The sequence below is a fragment of the Monosiga brevicollis genome, genomic scaffold, assembly GCF_000002865.3.
Source record: "Monosiga brevicollis MX1 MONBRscaffold_19 genomic scaffold, whole genome shotgun sequence".
NCBI lineage: Eukaryota > Choanoflagellata > Craspedida > Salpingoecidae > Monosiga > Monosiga brevicollis.
The window spans coordinates 527,757-544,067 of NW_001865056.1; the positions used below are offsets into that span (position 1 = coordinate 527,757).

Genomic DNA, 16,311 nt, shown 5'->3' on the forward strand with positions numbered 1-16,311 from the left:
ANCCCCCCCCCCCCCCCCCCCCCCAGAGCACTTGAACCACCTGCCGCCTCCCCAGACCCTGACCCGACCAACGATTCTGCCTCCAGGTGTTCTCGACTTTTTCATGCTGCGCTTTGCCGCCGTCATCATGGAGCAAGCCACCAGCTCAGGCTCCCTCAATTACATCAGCTCGGGCACCGTCTATTTTGACCTCGTCTTTGACTACCTGGGCGCTGCTCTGCCACAATCAGAGGCTGCTTTCAACGGAGCCCATGTTCAGTCGGCCCATCAGCCGGCCCTCTCTCCGCGCAAGCTTTTGGAGCAAGGCATGCACCTTTGCTCAGACACCACGCCCACCCCTCCCTCTTGCCTTTCCTCCTACGCCGAGCTTATTTGAGGTTGCTACCCACCCACACCCCGCAGGCTTGGCCACCGTGCAGACAGTGCAGCAAAGTCTCTTGCACCCGCATCGTTCCGCAGCCTCTCAATCCAGCGCCCACACAGGGCCAGCTATCTTTCCTACAGCCGCCTCCTGCGAGCGTGTCATCATGTGCCTCATGCTCACGTGGGCAGGCAAGGCCATGGCCCACCGAGACATTGAATCGGCAATCAATGCCGATTGCATTGGAGCCCTTTCCATGGTGGCCCGCTTCCACCACTGTAGTCACAGCTTTTTGCGCTCGAAAAGCAATTCGGCGTTCCACCGAGAGCTTTTGCGGTGAGTAGCTGTTCCGCAACCCTAACCACCTGCCCATGACTCAAACTCAACCTGTGACCTGGGGGCACGCTTTGCCACAGCTCGCTAGAAGACGTCGTCGCTCCCGCTCTTCAGCGAGCCGTCTACCACGTCCTGGATCAAGCCCTTGACCCAGAAAATAACCACTCATACACCGACGTGGTGCGTTTGCGCACTGATTCAACACAGTTCACATTCTGCCGTTCAACCTCGTGGACCAGACTCTGCGATCTGAGAGGCACACGTTCATCGCCAGATCGGTTGCAAGGCTAATGGTTGTCCATGCACCCCCAGGCACTGGAGCTCTGGTTCAAATACGGTCGCCCCTGGCGCTACGGGTACAATGTTGCCCGGGACGCACAAGAACAGGGCTCATATACCTCGGATGCTTGGTGAGCCCTCTCAGCCCCTACTTCCATCCCCTAGCTCATCGGAGGCGGGTGGTATTGGAAATCTGACTTGTCGACGTGGTACATCGCACGTGTGCTCAGGGCTTCGTTTGTGGAGGCCAATGCACCACTCTACTCGATTGGCTTCCAGCACCTAGCCGCTCGAGCTGTCCACTTTGACTACACCTTTGATGCGACACGGTGTGCCACTCTTATCTTTCTCTTCGAACCCCCAACTTGGCGCCGTGTTTTGCCAGCCTCGAGCTCTCTTCTCAGAGCTTGGTGTGGGCTTGCTGGGCTGACTTTTGCGCCTGGCCATGTGCAGATGGGTCAGCGGAAAGCCTCCCAAGGAGCAGATTCGACTTCTCAACTGCCTCGAGGTTTGTGAGAGTCAAGCCACATGATGTGCTTTTAGATCTGGTCATGCGGCTCAGCCTCCACTCATCCCCCACTGACGCTGCGATGACACCTTAGCTTTTTGCTGGTACAAAGGTCACCCCGCAAGATAAAGATCTCTGTGAAGGGACACTTGGCTACGATCTTTGGAGGCGTACGTTACGATGCATCCGGCTTTAGCACGGACACTTGACTCCTGATGAACCCAACCCAGCATTGCGTCCTCGCGACCGGTCCGGGACCGGCCCTGACCCGAATATGTTCTTACTGTTGGGCGTAGTGGAAGAAAATTGCTGTTTACACGGCTCGTCAAACTCGCCGATTCAACAAGCGGTCCGCTTGCGCTCTTGGGCTATCGATCCCGTTGCAGCAACGCCGCAGTTAGATTCACCCGCAAGGCCCTCATCGATGTATACATCGTGTTTGTTTAGCTGGCGCGCCTTTCCACCACGCAGCAAGTCGCCTATGTGCCCATTCTTTCGGAAAAATGCCCACCCATCACAAAAGCGACAAGCAATGGCTCCGCCGCCGCCGTTGTACGCCTCGCCTCGCCTCGCGCTCGTGTTTTTGCACTGCAGCGAGTGACCAAGCGAATCCCCCTTACGGCACGTGGTGGCAACCATTTCGAAAACAGGCTCAGACACGCTTCCTGCAAAATATCAGTGCCATCGGCAAGGCCCTACGTCACGCGATGAACGTGGCCCGTGAGCGTGAAGAGAAGCTAGACCGTCGCGCACACAAGTGAGTAGTTGGTGTTCCGCAGTTGCCTCAGCCCCATGTGCAGCTCATGCTCTGTCATGTTCACATGTTCATGTCCACTGCAGCTGGATTGCCTACGTTTTTCCCGATCCCGAACTGCAGCCGTCCATGCGCTCGGCTCTGAGGTATAGCACGCATAGCCTGATCACCCCGAGCGCGACCAGTCTCGATTGAAAAGCTCACTCACGCTTTACACCAATGATTCAAATAGGCGCTATCAAGGGCACCTAAGCCGTGTTCACCTTTTACTACACAACCTCTTTCAAGAGGTGGCCATTGAGGTGAGTCTAGTCTATTCTTATGCCGTGGCTTGCGGTCTTGCTAATGAGAATGCGTCGTACGTCTCATGTACCTAATTTTTATGTTTTTATATTTTTTGTTTTTTGTTTTTTTCGGGTGTTTTGCTCGAGCAGGCCACCACGCGGGCTGCCCCAGCATCTTCAGGCCTGCACCTTGGTGATGACCGCCGACAGCAACTCGACACGTTTCGACGCGTGCGGTTGGAGGCGTACCGGCACAAAAGGTGCGCTTAGTTTCGAGTCGAGTGCCAACCATTTCCGCTGCCCATCCTGTGGCTTAATTTCATACCATCGTGCTCATCATTCGGGCCACCGGGCCGCGGTAGGCATCAACCACGGCGATCCTTTGAAATTCCAGTCATGGTTGGTCTTCTGGACAAGCTCTCTGATTGGATCAACGATGAGTTTGAGATCAAGCCATGGCTCAAGACCAGTGCTGAAGGTGCATACTCGATGGTTCCTGAGCGGCTGAGCATGCGTGATGCAAGCGCCTTTCTCATCAGCACTGTGCCCTGTAATCCTGCGCAACGGCAGAGGCATACGCAACGATTGAGGATGAGCGGTATCGTGGCGAAGGCGCCTTTGCTGTTTGGCCCATGACATCAGCCGATGGCGCCTTGGCCCGTGATCGCTACAACATCGTGGTCCGCCGCCATGGCGAGGTGGGTCCCTATACCATGCCTTGAGTTAATTGAGTGGACAGCCGAGCCTGACCCCTTGCTCGTGTGGACACAACATTTTCGACAGAACCACCGAGACGTGATCGTGTCCACCGCATCGGGCATGCTGACGCTGGATGGCGTGGAAATGTTTGGCGAGATTGGAGAGCTGGTTCGCTTTTATCAGGTTGGTCCGCCCATGTCCCGTGGCCGTATGCTGGCATCGATGTGCCGCATTTTTCAGGAGCTTTTTCACTCGCACCTTCAGAATGAAGCAGTTGCACTCACACACGCTTCCATTTGGATATCTTAGCGTGTTCCTTACTACCTTGATCGAAACGGGGCCGCACATATTCTAGCTCAGGTAGAATGGCTTTGTGCGATGCTAGACCTTTATATGCCGTTCCCGGTCCCGTGATGTGGCGACCGCTCAACCCCTCACGATGCCCTGTCCCCGTGCCCGCCACACACCTACAAACACCCAATTGGCCAGTACCCTCGCACCATGGACAATTCCGCAAGGGAGACGTGCTTTGCTGTGCGACCACGGAGTCGATGGACTCTTCGCTACGTACCTTCATTCCAGGAGATGCTGCTGCCCGCAAACTTGCGCACTCTTGCAAAGTGGCGCAATGTCATCTATCTCTTCCTCCTGTACTTGCTTGTGAGAAACACGACCTTGCCCATGGCTTTGCTGCTTATTGCCCTTGTCTTTTTTGCTGGGTGGATGACTGTCCAGCTTGGTCGCGCTCGAGGCCAGCTCCAATGAGTGAAGGACTCGACATCAATTGAACGCCGACATCGCCCACTTTCACTTCAATCCCACGTGCCATCGAAACATTGCTCTAACCACCGAAAGGCAACACCCCGACTCTTCGGCATGAACCGGCAAGTTCAAGATCAGCAAGCACAAATCATAACCCCACATTGTTTACGAGCTTTGTGTACTTCTGCTGAAGTCCATACGCGAATAAATAAATCAGCACCGGCATCTACCCCTCCGTCGATCGGGCCAGAATAAAGCACAAGAGAAAGCGCCCACAGGTGTCAGGCTCCAGCACGTAAGCACGGATTTGACGCTAACAACAGGTCTGAATCGATTTTTACGTGATTACGGCCAACATGCTCTGATGCGCTTGAAATAAAGTTTGCAAGGCAAGCTCTAGCTCTGCCTGTTTTCCGCTAACGTTCCGGAGCGAACACCAACATGTTGACTTAGACAAGAAGCAGTGATAAGATCAGCGCAAGCAACAGAGTGCTTGATGTCAAAAGGTCCTGGAGCAGGTGTCTCAAGGGGAAAAGCAAACACTCACACCCTAAAACAACACTCACATCAAATAATTCAACGAAAATCAGAAGAAATTCCTGGAAAAGACTCTCAAATCAAATCATGATCAACCAGTGACTTCTTTGTCATCATCAGGTGGAGATGTCTGCCGAAGACACGACACGGCTCGATCGCTTGTCAGAATCGACTGCCTGCGAGTCACGGGGACTTCGCAATACGTGGGCGCATTGCCATCTTGTTGATGTTTGAATTGCTTTTGGGAAGTTGAGAAATAGCGGCTGGGGCAGCAGGGAGGCCGCCTCTATCTCATCAGCCTTGCTCAAGCGCATTCAAAGTCAGAGGGATAAATTAACGAGAAAATGCCATGTGATCTTTCATATCATCGAGGCATGAGCAGCACTGGACCATTGTCACGGCACAGCCGTGCGACAACGCCCCTTAAACGTGAGACGACACGACCACACATACACACATTATTTCCGCCGCTGTGAGAGGACCTTATCCACCACAACATTGCCAAGAGCGTCCTTGATGCGGACCCGGCCGTTACTGTACTGCGTTTCCTGACGCCCGTCAACATAGACAATCTTGATGGTACCATCCGGGTAGCTGAGAGACCAGCAACACAACGCCTCCGATGTGAGGTCAATCGTTGACAATTTTATCGAGAAAAACAAAACAACCAAAGAACAAAACCTTAAAAAACCAAAAAAATAACCACAGGACGCTTTGTACTTACCGGCGCTGAGAAAACTCTGAAGTATGAATCTCGCGTTGCCCGTCAGGGAAATCGATGATCCGATCGCCCCCCACTACTCGAGAAGACAGGAACCACTTGGCCATCAGCTAGCTACCCATGACAATGGAACAAAAAGGCTCCGTTGCAGTATGCACCCATCGCGCACGATAAACGTACCGAGGACGCGTTGAATCGTGCCGTCAGTAAAAGTAGTCTCCTCCTCGCCTGTGGCGTACAGCTCTTTGATCGTGCCGTCAACAAAGCAGATTTGTTTTGAGCCGTCACCGCGATGATGCTCCGTCTGTCCCGTATGGAACTTGTAGATCTAAAATGGCAGAACCACAGGCTCGGAGGTCAAGCCAAAAACAAAAAGGAGAGAAGAAAGGGAGAAGGGCCAACATGAAATTGAAGAATGTCGTCAACGAATCCAACCTCGTCTCCGTTGGGCAGCGTTGTGTGCTTTGTTCCAGCCTCTTGGTAGAAATAAACGACACGCCCATCTGCATGCGTCTCCTTTGTATCGCCGTTGAAAAAGGCCACGTGGACGCGCCCATCGGCAAAGACCTACGCAGTCATTCCATCCATCCATTTTCGATCGAGTCAAGGTGTGCGCAGCCTCTTGCGGAGTGCCACTTGCGAATGCCTTGCTCCCGGTTGCAGTGCGGAAACAAAAACAAGAAGAAACTGTTTCAAGCCTACGGCAGTACCCACCTTTTTGACCGTGCCGTTGGGAAACTCGATGACTTGTGTTCCATCCGGCAAAATCGTCTCCGAACGGCGACCAGCCTTCTCAGAGCCAATGATTTCATCAAGGCCATCCTCGTGCTTCTCAGTGTCTAGGGCTAGATGATGTATGCTGTTATTCAGCGTGGGTACGTCCACTGTCTTGTTCTCAGCTGATGATGGCAGGAGCTCAGCCTGTTGTTCCACGTGGTATATGTAGACGTCGGCCTCAGACTCATCAGCACTCTCAGCTGACGACATGGCACCTTGCTCATATGAGGGAGACATGCCGCTATCGCGCAGGTGAGGAGCACCATTTAGTCCACGCGTGTTCTGGATCTTCACCGTGGTGGAATTGCTATGAGGCGCCGGGGTACGTTGCTTCGCGGACAAATGCCCACTCGAGCGGTTGTCAGTTGTAGACGGCACGCTTCGGTTGTCTTGGTGTGCTAGCGCCAGGCGTGCCAGCTCGACTTGCTGGAGCTCATCGCGCACCGTTGCTAATTCCTCTTCGAGCCGCCGAACCTGTCATCCACAATCGTATGAGAGCCCAGCGTCCAGTGGGCGCAACACATGATTTGGTGTGTTTGGAGGACACGGGCTCACCTGGTCTTGATAGCGAGATACAGTTAGATTATGGCGCCGCTTGTTCTGCTCGAGTTGTTCCCGCAATTCTTGATTTTCTTGCTCCAGTGTGGCAATGAGCTCTTTGGCCTCACGGCTCGGGGCAGCACGCAGTGCTTCACTGTCGACGCGTTCACAGCAATAGCAAGTGCAGTTAACTCTGCGGTCGTAAACTCTACGAGTGCCGCCTGGCCCAGCCCGCCCACCAGTTGGCTTACCGGTGTGCGTCCACCATCTTGCGATCTCGACGCAACTTCTTGAGCTCGCTCTCTTTGGCCTAAGGAGGTTGGTTGGAGAACATGGCAGCGTGAGGCACAAAACAGGCGGGACATTTCGATTTCGTTGCACGTTTGATGACAAGACGTACTTCAGCAAAGTCTGCTTCGTCCTGCTCGCGTTTCTTTTGAAATTCCGTCATCTCTCGCTGTAGAGCAGCCACAGCTGCAGGGGTGGATATGTCCGATGAGAACGAGGGCCAAGAGGTCTTTGTTTGTCTGTTACCACTCAACGCGCTGGCGTCGAGAAGAGAAAAACGAAAAAAACAAAAGACAAAAAAACAAAAAACAACAACAACAACGCCTACCTTCATCGTGCTCCTGGCGCAGCTGGCGCAGCTGTGAGTTTTCAGCTTTGAAGTAGGCAATTTCAGCGTTGAGCTCATCAATCTTGGCTTGCACAATACCATCAGCATGTGTTTGCGACTTGGAGGGTGGGCGGGACACGTCTGTGTTTCTGGAACTGGCACATAGTCACAAGCAAGTGAGAAAGGGTGCATGACACAACGCCACGCAGAAGTTGAGTTGTTTGCACAGTCAATGTCCGATACATACGCATGTGATTGGGTCTCTGGCTGGGTGGGGATATGCTCGCTCAAAGGGGCAGGAGCTGATTCATGCTGGGTAGGATGTTTGCTTGGAGCACGGTTGCTGCTATTGGTTGCGGCACCGCCAAAGTACTTGGCCACAAGCCGCGACTGCGGCCTTTGCGCAAAGGTTGTGGTCTGACGGGCTTCTGGTGGCGGGCTTGTTTCGTCATGCTCCTCGCCATCAGCAATATCACTCCCATCATCAGGGTGCAAGGTATCCTCGCTGCCAGTTTCACTAGGCGTGCCATCCAAATGCTGCGCGTGCTCCATGTTAGACTGCAACGCTTTGCCCTGCTTAGGCTTCGGATCTCGGAAGGTGGTTGCAGTTGAGGAGGGTGCATCGTGTTTCCAATCCTCTTCAAGAGGGTCAAGGGGCATGTCACTATCACTCCAGGCTGAAGCGTCATCAAGTTCGACCTGAGAGGGCAGTGCGACCACGCGCCGTCGCGTTGAGGTGCTTCCTGTTGCAGGGGCAGGCGAGCCGGGAGGGCGGGCCACGAGGAATTCTTGTGCATAAAGCTCCTGATAATCCAAGTCAAGACGGGCTGAGCTGCCAAAGGAAGCATGATGGTCGTGTGGTGGGGGCAAGGCTGAAACCTCGCCAGGCCAGTGGGAGTGGATGGAACTCTGGCCCACGACCGCCTCGCGTACGCGAATGTGTTTGTGCGAGGCCGGTCGATCGGTCGGCAGGGGTTGGTTGGAGGCGATTGAGCGTACTGGGGCCGCATTGCGACGGCTTGTCGGGGTTGTTCCTGGAGTCAGAATGCGCTCCAAACTCTCAAACTCCATGAGCTCATTCTCATCGATGACGCGCTGGTGCTCCCACTGGGAGCGGGTCAAGTAGAAAGATGCTTCTGAAGCCGTGTCGTCCAGGCTTGGAGCAGCAGCCGGGTCAAGCAGGGCTCGGGAAGGAGATGCTTTGTTCGGGCTAGCTGCTGCTCTTGCTGCGGATACCGTTGGGCGAGATGTTCGGGGGGGGCTCAGGGCGAGGTGTTGGATTTTAATTGGCGGTTGCTTACGCACAGGGGGACCCAGCGCCGTTGTCGTTGAGGGATGTTGTGGACGCATTGAGGTTGGTTCTGGCGCTCCAAAAGGATCGGCATAATCCTGAAAATCATCATCCTCATCGTCCTCATCTTCGTTTTCGTTTCGCTTTGCGCGATAGGCCGGGCTGGCCAATGTTTCAGAGTGATCGTTGGTGTCCATGGCTGTTTGCTGTTGAGGACGGGGCTCACGTGTTTGGCGTGCAGATAATTGGGCAGTGCGCTGGCGCTGAGATGGCGCAGAATTGCTGGGGCCCGCGGAGGTCGGGGCGGTAGATTGATGAGTCTTGTTGCCTTTTTTCTTCCAGGGCTTGACAGGCTCGACCTTGGCAGCCATCTGGTCCTGGTCAAACGCCCGAGGCTTTTTCAGGCCATAGCTATAGGGCAGGCGAAGGCGCATCTTTGAGTCATGGCGTAGGGGGCACAAGGACGAAGGACTGCGGGCGACATTTGGATTCTCATGTGAGCGGCAAAGGGAGGCCCCACACACCGTTGAAGACCGGACCCTTTGCGAAGAAACGGCTTCTTGGGTTTGGCCCCACCATTGTTGCCGGGCGCCGCAACGGTACCACCACCACCACCCTCATCTGGAGGCAATGCACTCCGCAGATCCATCCCGATGGCGTGCATACGACGGACCAACCGCAACGGCAGCGATAGAGCCGAGGGTGTAGCAGCGGAGAGCGAGCCACCACCGCCTCCTAGAAAATTCAAACGTTTTTTTTTTTTTTAAAAAAAATGAAAGAGAGAAAATTTTTGCGTTTTAACGGTCACACACACTTCTCTCTCTCTCTTTCTACCTCTCTGTTTTCTAACAATTCATCTCTCTCTCTCTCTCTCTCTCTCTCTCTCTCTGTCTCCCTGTCTGTCTGTCTGTCTCTGTCTCTGTCTGTCTCTCTCTCTGTGTCTCTGTGTCTCTGTCTCTGTCTCTCTTTCTCATTAGATTCAGTCAAACGGCGAACGGCAAAAAGCACTTTGATTACTACAAGTTCTAACACAGTGGATATTATATACGCTGCAAAAAGTTCATTTATAGCGTTTTAAATCCTTTCTGAAGTGGTATTCAACAACGCCCTCAAAAAAGCCTTGATCCATTATTGGCTTGGCGATGACGGGCAGGGGGAGGGACGTAGAGAGAGAATACGGTAGGGCCGCTGGGGTTTGATGGCAAGGCAATTCATTGAAAGAAAGTAAGGGGTCTGCCATGAACTGTCCCTCAATCAAGGTGGTGATATGACCGAATGTTGTGGCGCTGGCAATACACGCGAAACGCTGGGTCTTCGGTACCGCCAAGCACGTCCCACAGCGCATTGGCTGGGCCTGTCACGAGATGAGGGCAGTGTGAGCAAGGGGTCTAGCCATCTTATGATGCAGGCACGCGCATAACACGGCACGGCGTAGGTTCACAACACAACGCCCGCGATGACAAACCGCCAAAGTTGCCGTGGTTGTTCGTGTGATGAAAATCGTGGTAGACAGCACCATGGCCATGGAGCAACCCCAGCCGACCGAGCCAGGTGTTTTGAAGCATCAGACCGCTATGGATCTCGTAGGTACGCCAAAGCCTCCAAGTCAAGTAGAGCCACCATGTGGAACAGTGCATGCCCACAAGCAGCGGTCCAAGCACGACGGGTAACTGTGTGTTGTGACCAACCCAGACGTAGCAGTGTGAGTTGAAGGCGGGCTGAACGAGGCCAGGCGGCATGGCTTTCACAGGCACACAGTTGGCAGCTCACCTGGTTGGAGAGAAACTGTTCCAAGGTGCCCGCATACTCGGCTGCAAAGCCCACCGGTCCTTTGTATTCATGGTGTTGCTTGTGGAAGCGGGCATAGAGCTTGGGGTGGTGCAGCAGCCGGTGTGCCCAGTAAAAAACTAAAACGTTGAGTGTCACAAATGCAAGACATCATCAGACAGAGGGCCAGCTTGGCTTGCAAGACGCTTCGGGCAATACAACCGGGCATCGACACGACGACCGGCTCTGCTGCTGGATTCGAGCGGTAAAGGCGCCAGCAGCAGTGGCAGAAGCCAGGCGCGGTGCTACTTGAGCAGAGCATACCTGCATCATTGAGTAGCAGGGATATGGCCATTTGAGCAGCGGCGACATGAACGGCTGGACCGGGCCCATCGAAGCGCATGCCTCGGTCCACAAAGAGGTGGTAGATGGCCCAGCCAGTCAAAGGCTGGATCAGCCAGTGGCCAACAAATGAGGCACGCAGCGTTTTCCAGATGAGCGCCGTACTCGGCTCTTGGTGCGAAAGGCGAGGCAAGTGGTAGGCAGCCAGCCGTGGGTCTTGGCGGGCAGCCAGCAACAGGGCGTTAAAGCCGTAATACATGCTCTCGTGTACAACCATCGTGCCGACCACAAAGAGAGCAATGTTGCTCATGGGCCACCAGGTTTGCAGGGCGGTCACGAGGCTGGTGTAGATGGGGTGCCAGAGAACCATCAGCAACCCAAAGAGAGTACTGACGCGCAGCGTGTCACGCAGGCTAACAGCGAGGACGGTGGCCACGGCGGGAGGTCGACTCACGTCCTCGCTGAGCTGCTTGAGGGGCGGCGGCGTGGCTGTTGATGCCGCAGCCGCCATGGCAGATTTGTGCTGACCTGAAACAAACTCGAGCGAATTCGTAGTCGAAGAAGCGAGATGTCGATGCGTGGCCCACAATTGGGCGTGCGCGCGGGAGGAGATCGCAGAGCTTGAGGCACAGTTCGCGGCCCGGGGCACGGACGGATGGCGGCGGCGGTGTCAGGCGCTTTGGCAATAATGTCATCATTCTACTTTTTTCTGACAAGCCATAAACACATGTTTAAAACAAATCGGATGTATATTTCAACCGGTGTAAAAACGTGTAACAAAGAGATGTTGTCATCCAATGTCTTACCACTTTCACAGCGTGTGTTGGGGTGCTGTACGTATGGGAGATGGCGCCAGCGCGTAAATATGACGCGCTCGAGGGGTTGGCTGGCTTTTCGGAAAGCTCGAGCTTAGGATGGCTTGACGACCGCGGGCGCGCTGACGGGCGTGGCTTGGCGGGGGTAGAAAGTGCAGCGGGTGGCTGCCATTCGAACATCCAAAGAGATGAGCATGCAGAGACCAGAGCACACCACACCCGAGTTGTCAAGAGCAAAAATAAAGCAAGTTCCGCTTGCACACGCACCATCGCGCACAAAACAGGACGCAAGTATGTGTGTGTGTGTGTGTGTGTGTGTGTGTGTGTGTGTTGCTAAAGATGCGCGCTTGACGCGCTGACGATCACACTCCATTACATTACACATCCTTCTTCGCGTCCCAACCCAGGTTGCGCCCTTCCTTCTTTTTTGCTTTCGGTTGCTTGGGCGGAACTCAAACTGACCCAACGCTGCGCTTTCTCAGACTAGGCTTCGACTTGTTTGAGGCGCTCTTGTACAAGCCTCTCTGGCTCTTGCCTGGCTGCCGTTGTTTCGTTTTAAACTCGAGACTCCTACTGGCATTGCTTCCAGTCGCTGCCCTTTCCGGCCTTGCTCGCCGCGCTCGCGTGACGGTTGCCAGCCAGAGGGATGGCATCGCCCGCACCTGCCCCACCGTTAACCCCGGAGCGGCGTACATCGCGCGATCGCCACGAGCTATATCGTAGCCTCCGAGCAAACAATGATGCCTTGGATTCTGTCTTGGCCGAGCGGGTCTTCAAGCTCTCGGAACAACGGCTTCACAATGCCCACGCCGCTGCCGAAGTGACCCAGGTTCAACACTGGCTGCATTCCCATCCCAAAGCTAGCGCGGCAGCTCTCCTCCTGGCAGACGACGCCAGTCTCATGAATCTCGCTGTCTCCCGTGCGTGTGTGGATATGACCTTTGTTGCTTCCTACTGTTGCCTTCACCTCTGTGAAGATGTTGCGCCTCACCTTTGCCTGACCGTGCCTGCTCGATAGTGGCCAAGCAGAGCAGCCAAGCCAAAGCGGCCAAGGGCGGGCTTGCTCTGTTGCGGGCTTCTTTGCAGCGCCGCCGCGAAGCCGAAGCTCAGACGGCATGAGAAACAGGACCATCGCTCATTATCAGTGTTTGCAAGTCTTGATTGTTCCTGTTTCGTGCTTTTCTTTGTGCATGTTCGTCACGTAACGTAAAGATATGATTGTGATTGCACAGATTGGTTCTGTGCACCTTCCTCTCAAAGCGTAACTGCACTCGACATGCATGTGTATGTCTGAGGCTGGATGATCCCACAGGCTCGGCCCTTTTCAGGTATGAGAGATGGAGGACATTTTGTAGCGGTGATCGGTTCCATCTTTTACCGACCATACTCTACTGTTTGGGCGGGCACTTCTTCTCAGGTTTAACTGCCGGCCGGGGCCGGATAATTGAATGCTTTACTCATTAAACAGGATCACAGCTGCGTTCGTTGAGTTGCCACACAGTTCGATTCACACGTCACACCAACAACGTCTGGAAACCAATCAATCAAGCAGTCATCGACAATGGTGGCATCATCCTTTGCACCAAAGCGAGACAAGCCTGAGAGGCAAAGACTGTAAGTGGAGGTTGGCTTTGTGCGCCAAGCCATCAATCAAGAGGCCTGCAGCAAAAGCCTTGGGGGGAAATCAGGGCAGGGTTTAAAGAATAATCTCGTTCTTGCGGCTCTCGGTGAGTTGCTTGTGGGGAAGGACCAGGCAGTGTTGGATAAGAATTTCATCCCCGACCTCGACTTCCTCACCCAGCACCGCGATGCTCGGCTCAAGCTTGCCGTCGGTATTGAAGATGGGTGGCTGGCTAATGTGCGTCGAGGGGTCGTTGGGATCAGCAGTCACGGGCAGACCTTCCACACGAGCCCAGCGGCCCAAGGTTGAATTCCATCCAATCACGCTGTTGAACGCGCAGCTTTGCTCCTGCACCCCCGCCCATCCAAAGCCGACACGTGAGCCGTTCCAACACAACCTGAATCGGATGGGTGCAAAGGGCAGCGAGGTCGTTTTTAGTGAGGGTACAAACCGCCATTTCAACGCTGTCAAGCAGGATCGTGTCCTTGACACGGGCACCGGCATGGATCTTGACGTTGGGGCCCACGCTGACGTTGGGGCCCAGCTATTCATTATTAGCACCCAATTCGTCATGAGAAATCTGAGCCAAGCCTCATCTCGAGTGGAAGTGGTGCCTGGTCCATGCAACGGGAGTGTGTCACCATTGAAGCCTGACGCACCTTTGCTGAGGGATGGACAGAGGCCGAGGGGTCCACCACGACGTTGCCGACCACCTTGAAGCCTTCCTCTGAACGATGGAAATGAGCAGCCACGTTGGTGGTGCATACTTGTGAGGGCAGCATATTATGAAGGTTTGAAGGTAATGCCACGCAAGTCAAGAGGGAGGAACCAACCGGAGGAGCGAGCAAGGCGCTCAGGTTCGTGGCGGGCATACTGCTCCAGGTAGTGGCGATTGGCATAGACAGCGGACCTTGAAAAACAAACAAAAAACAAAAACAAAACAAAAACGGCAGGCCATGAGGTTGAAGGGACAGGGCTGTCTCCCGTCGAGAGGCGTGGCCGGGTCTTACCCCGCTGTCTTGACTTGAGACCAAAAAGCAGTGGAGGGGAAGGCAAAGAGATGGCCATTGTTGACCAGACGCGGGACAACGTCCGTTTCAAACATGATACGCTCCTGAATACCGTCGGCGGTGCTGCGGAAGATGCTCTTGATGGTGTCAAAGACGGCCGTGGACATGACGTAGATGCCGGTGTTGATGTGCTCTGAGACGAACGAGGAGGGCTGTGGACAGAGGCGATAGGCCAGGGAGGCAGGTGGATCAGCTGGCCAAAATGGGGCACCAGCGGCACTTTCGGTGACAAAACTCTACCTTCTCAACGTAGTGGACGACGGAAAAGGCCTTGTCGGCGACGACACAGCCATATTGTTTGGCCTGGTCTTCGCGTGCCTTGACGGTCAGCATGGTGGTGTGCAGGCCATCACCGACGCAAGAGTGGAAGGTCAAGAGTTCTAAGCGTGGATTGTGTTGTCGGGGAACAAGGGGGTGAGCGCGTCACGCGGAGACCAGACTGGTTTGGGGGCTCGAGCGAGCAAGGACCCACCATTAAAATCGACATCGGAGCAAACATTGCCATGGACGACAAAGACGGCATCTGGGTTGCCGCGGCGAACGAGGTCACGAAAGTGATACATGCCGCCTGCTGTTCCCAGTTGGGTGTACTCTTGCAGATAGCGGACGGGCAGGCCCAATTCCCGCTCGGCATCGCGAATGAAGCTGGCAAAGTCTGCCTCTTGATAGCCGCCTGCGGAAGAGCAGGGCAAGATTCAAAGACGGAGGGGGAGGGCACACATGGGTAAGCGCACGTTTACCCACGCCAACGTCGTGCAACGCGGGGGAAAAGCACAAACTGAGAGGCGAGGTGAAGGGCCGGGATCAAAATTCCGCCACGCACCGATGATGAGAATCTCAGCCATGCCCTTGACAGCCGCAGCCTTGCTCATAATGTGCATGATGGAGGGCTGGTTGGCAATGGGCAAGAGCGGCACGGGGCACTTGAAGGAGAGGGGGCGGAAGGGCGTGCCTGAGGTCGACGGGGCACCGCGGTCAAGGCACAGGCACAGGCACAGGCCATCAGCGATCGGGGCATGTCCACCACACGATGCAAACTTGAGGCGGGGCCCAGGCAACAATCCATAAGGTGAAGCATTCTCACCTTGCATGACACCACCCACGAGGATGACCGTCTTGATCTTTTGAAAGCTATGCTTGCTTTGCAGGTCGGCGGTGTCCTCGCCCATTTTCTGCGTGCACGCGGGTAGTGGTCGGCTTAGTGCCAAGGCACCTCCTTGTTGCAAGACTTGGATGGGGCGATGGGGTGGGTGGCACGGTTGATGGCGCACGTACCACGCTGATGCTGCGTTTGCGCGAGTGCGTCTTGGCGCCACTCGGCGTGGTGCCCTGCATGATGCGGAGGGCAAATGGGGTCAGAACAGTTGATGGCCCTCACGTCCGACCCGTGCCTTGTAGGGGTTCAAAATCAAATTGGGGCAACCGTGTAACCTACCATAACGGCGTCCAGGTTGGTGCTGCTCGAGGGCGGGGTTGAGGATTTGTAAGGGGAAGTGTCCATTGTGTCGGTTTTGTTGGATCGAGAGCTCAACTGGACCTGGCAATTCCGAGGCAAGATCAGCCGCCGCACAAGTGAAACAGGCGCACGCAGTGTGGGCAGATCGAGAAGAGGCCAGGTGCAGCGGCATCCCCACAGCGACATCCACGACAGCCCGAAAGAGCAGCAGCCACAAGAGGGAGAGGGAGGGAGAGCGAGAACAAGGCTCGTGGGCGCGGGGCCGATCAAGACTTGTGATTGTGTGTGTGTGTGTGTGTGTGTGTGTGTGTTTTGGCTGCGGTCTGTGGCGTGCGCGCTGTAGGCGGCCCAACACCAACACGCACCAGCCAGCCCTTCTTTGCCTCAAACACACATGCCACACATGCTTCAATCAACAAGTACCCCCACACCCACCCCGCCTCCGGCACCGTACAGCCCCGGGAAGAGACCGACCGCGCTGCCGTTTTACCTCACTTACACGCTCACTGATGATCGAAAAAAAAAAAACTGGTTTGGTAAACAGCTCACGGTTTCGCCGGAGACTCGGAGACTCGGAGACTCTCTGACATTTGTCGGTTTCATTTGTCAGATTATTTTTCATCACCACACAGTGTTGTGTGTTGTTTGAAGAAAGGGAGAGGTTGGTACGCTGAATTTGAAATGCCGCCCCCTCGGACCTTGAATGACACAGGCAGCGCCAAAACGGTTCCCATGCCATGCGCGCGCCGGCACACACGCGCACACGCGCTCGTTT

At 54.9% G+C, this 16,311-nt stretch overlaps 4 protein-coding genes across 4 annotated transcripts in view; 1 reads left to right on the forward strand and 3 right to left on the reverse strand.

Moving 5' to 3' along the window:
• Positions 1–3,635, forward strand: part of MONBRDRAFT_27467 (uncharacterized protein) — a gene marked incomplete at both ends in the record, with an annotated part of 4,402 nt that extends 767 nt beyond the window's left edge. The window contains 16 exons of the mRNA XM_001747819.1: positions 56–253; positions 420–697; positions 778–877; positions 1,010–1,107; positions 1,207–1,305; positions 1,430–1,484; positions 1,579–1,654; positions 1,781–1,833; positions 1,932–2,036; positions 2,135–2,241; positions 2,325–2,384; positions 2,471–2,596; positions 2,885–3,000; positions 3,093–3,220; positions 3,306–3,404; positions 3,531–3,635. Coding sequence (XP_001747871.1) covers positions 56–253; positions 420–697; positions 778–877; positions 1,010–1,107; positions 1,207–1,305; positions 1,430–1,484; positions 1,579–1,654; positions 1,781–1,833; positions 1,932–2,036; positions 2,135–2,241; positions 2,325–2,384; positions 2,471–2,596; positions 2,885–3,000; positions 3,093–3,220; positions 3,306–3,404; positions 3,531–3,635 — 1,803 coding nt within the window. The remainder of the gene's footprint in view (positions 1–55; positions 254–419; positions 698–777; positions 878–1,009; positions 1,108–1,206; positions 1,306–1,429; positions 1,485–1,578; positions 1,655–1,780; positions 1,834–1,931; positions 2,037–2,134; positions 2,242–2,324; positions 2,385–2,470; positions 2,597–2,884; positions 3,001–3,092; positions 3,221–3,305; positions 3,405–3,530) is intronic.
• Positions 3,636–4,978: 1,343 nt separating this feature from the next.
• Positions 4,979–8,899, reverse strand: MONBRDRAFT_27468 (uncharacterized protein; the record flags this gene model as incomplete). Its single annotated transcript, XM_001747912.1, has 10 exons — positions 4,979–5,114; positions 5,245–5,317; positions 5,422–5,569; positions 5,677–5,808; positions 5,956–6,492; positions 6,574–6,712; positions 6,810–6,868; positions 6,959–7,032; positions 7,175–7,329; positions 7,422–8,899. The coding sequence occupies 10 exons, from the start codon at positions 8,897–8,899 to the stop codon at positions 4,979–4,981; spliced, it is 2,931 nt and encodes a 976-aa protein (XP_001747964.1).
• Positions 8,900–9,715: 816 nt separating this feature from the next.
• Positions 9,716–11,085, reverse strand: MONBRDRAFT_27469 (uncharacterized protein; the record flags this gene model as incomplete). Its single annotated transcript, XM_001747913.1, has 4 exons — positions 9,716–9,819; positions 9,931–10,135; positions 10,236–10,372; positions 10,557–11,085. The coding sequence occupies 4 exons, from the start codon at positions 11,083–11,085 to the stop codon at positions 9,716–9,718; spliced, it is 975 nt and encodes a 324-aa protein (XP_001747965.1).
• Positions 11,086–12,876: 1,791 nt separating this feature from the next.
• Positions 12,877–16,053, reverse strand: MONBRDRAFT_33433 (uncharacterized protein). Its single transcript, XM_001747914.1, has 12 exons — positions 16,036–16,053; positions 15,516–15,617; positions 15,356–15,409; positions 15,165–15,252; positions 14,904–15,032; positions 14,553–14,753; positions 14,321–14,460; positions 14,021–14,232; positions 13,844–13,920; positions 13,670–13,737; positions 13,462–13,554; positions 12,877–13,358 (listed from the first exon to the last, which is right to left on the reverse strand). The coding sequence occupies exons 2-12, from the start codon at positions 15,579–15,581 to the stop codon at positions 13,086–13,088; spliced, it is 1,401 nt and encodes a 466-aa protein (XP_001747966.1). The 5' UTR covers positions 15,582–15,617; positions 16,036–16,053; the 3' UTR covers positions 12,877–13,085.
• Positions 16,054–16,311: the final 258 nt, after the last annotated feature.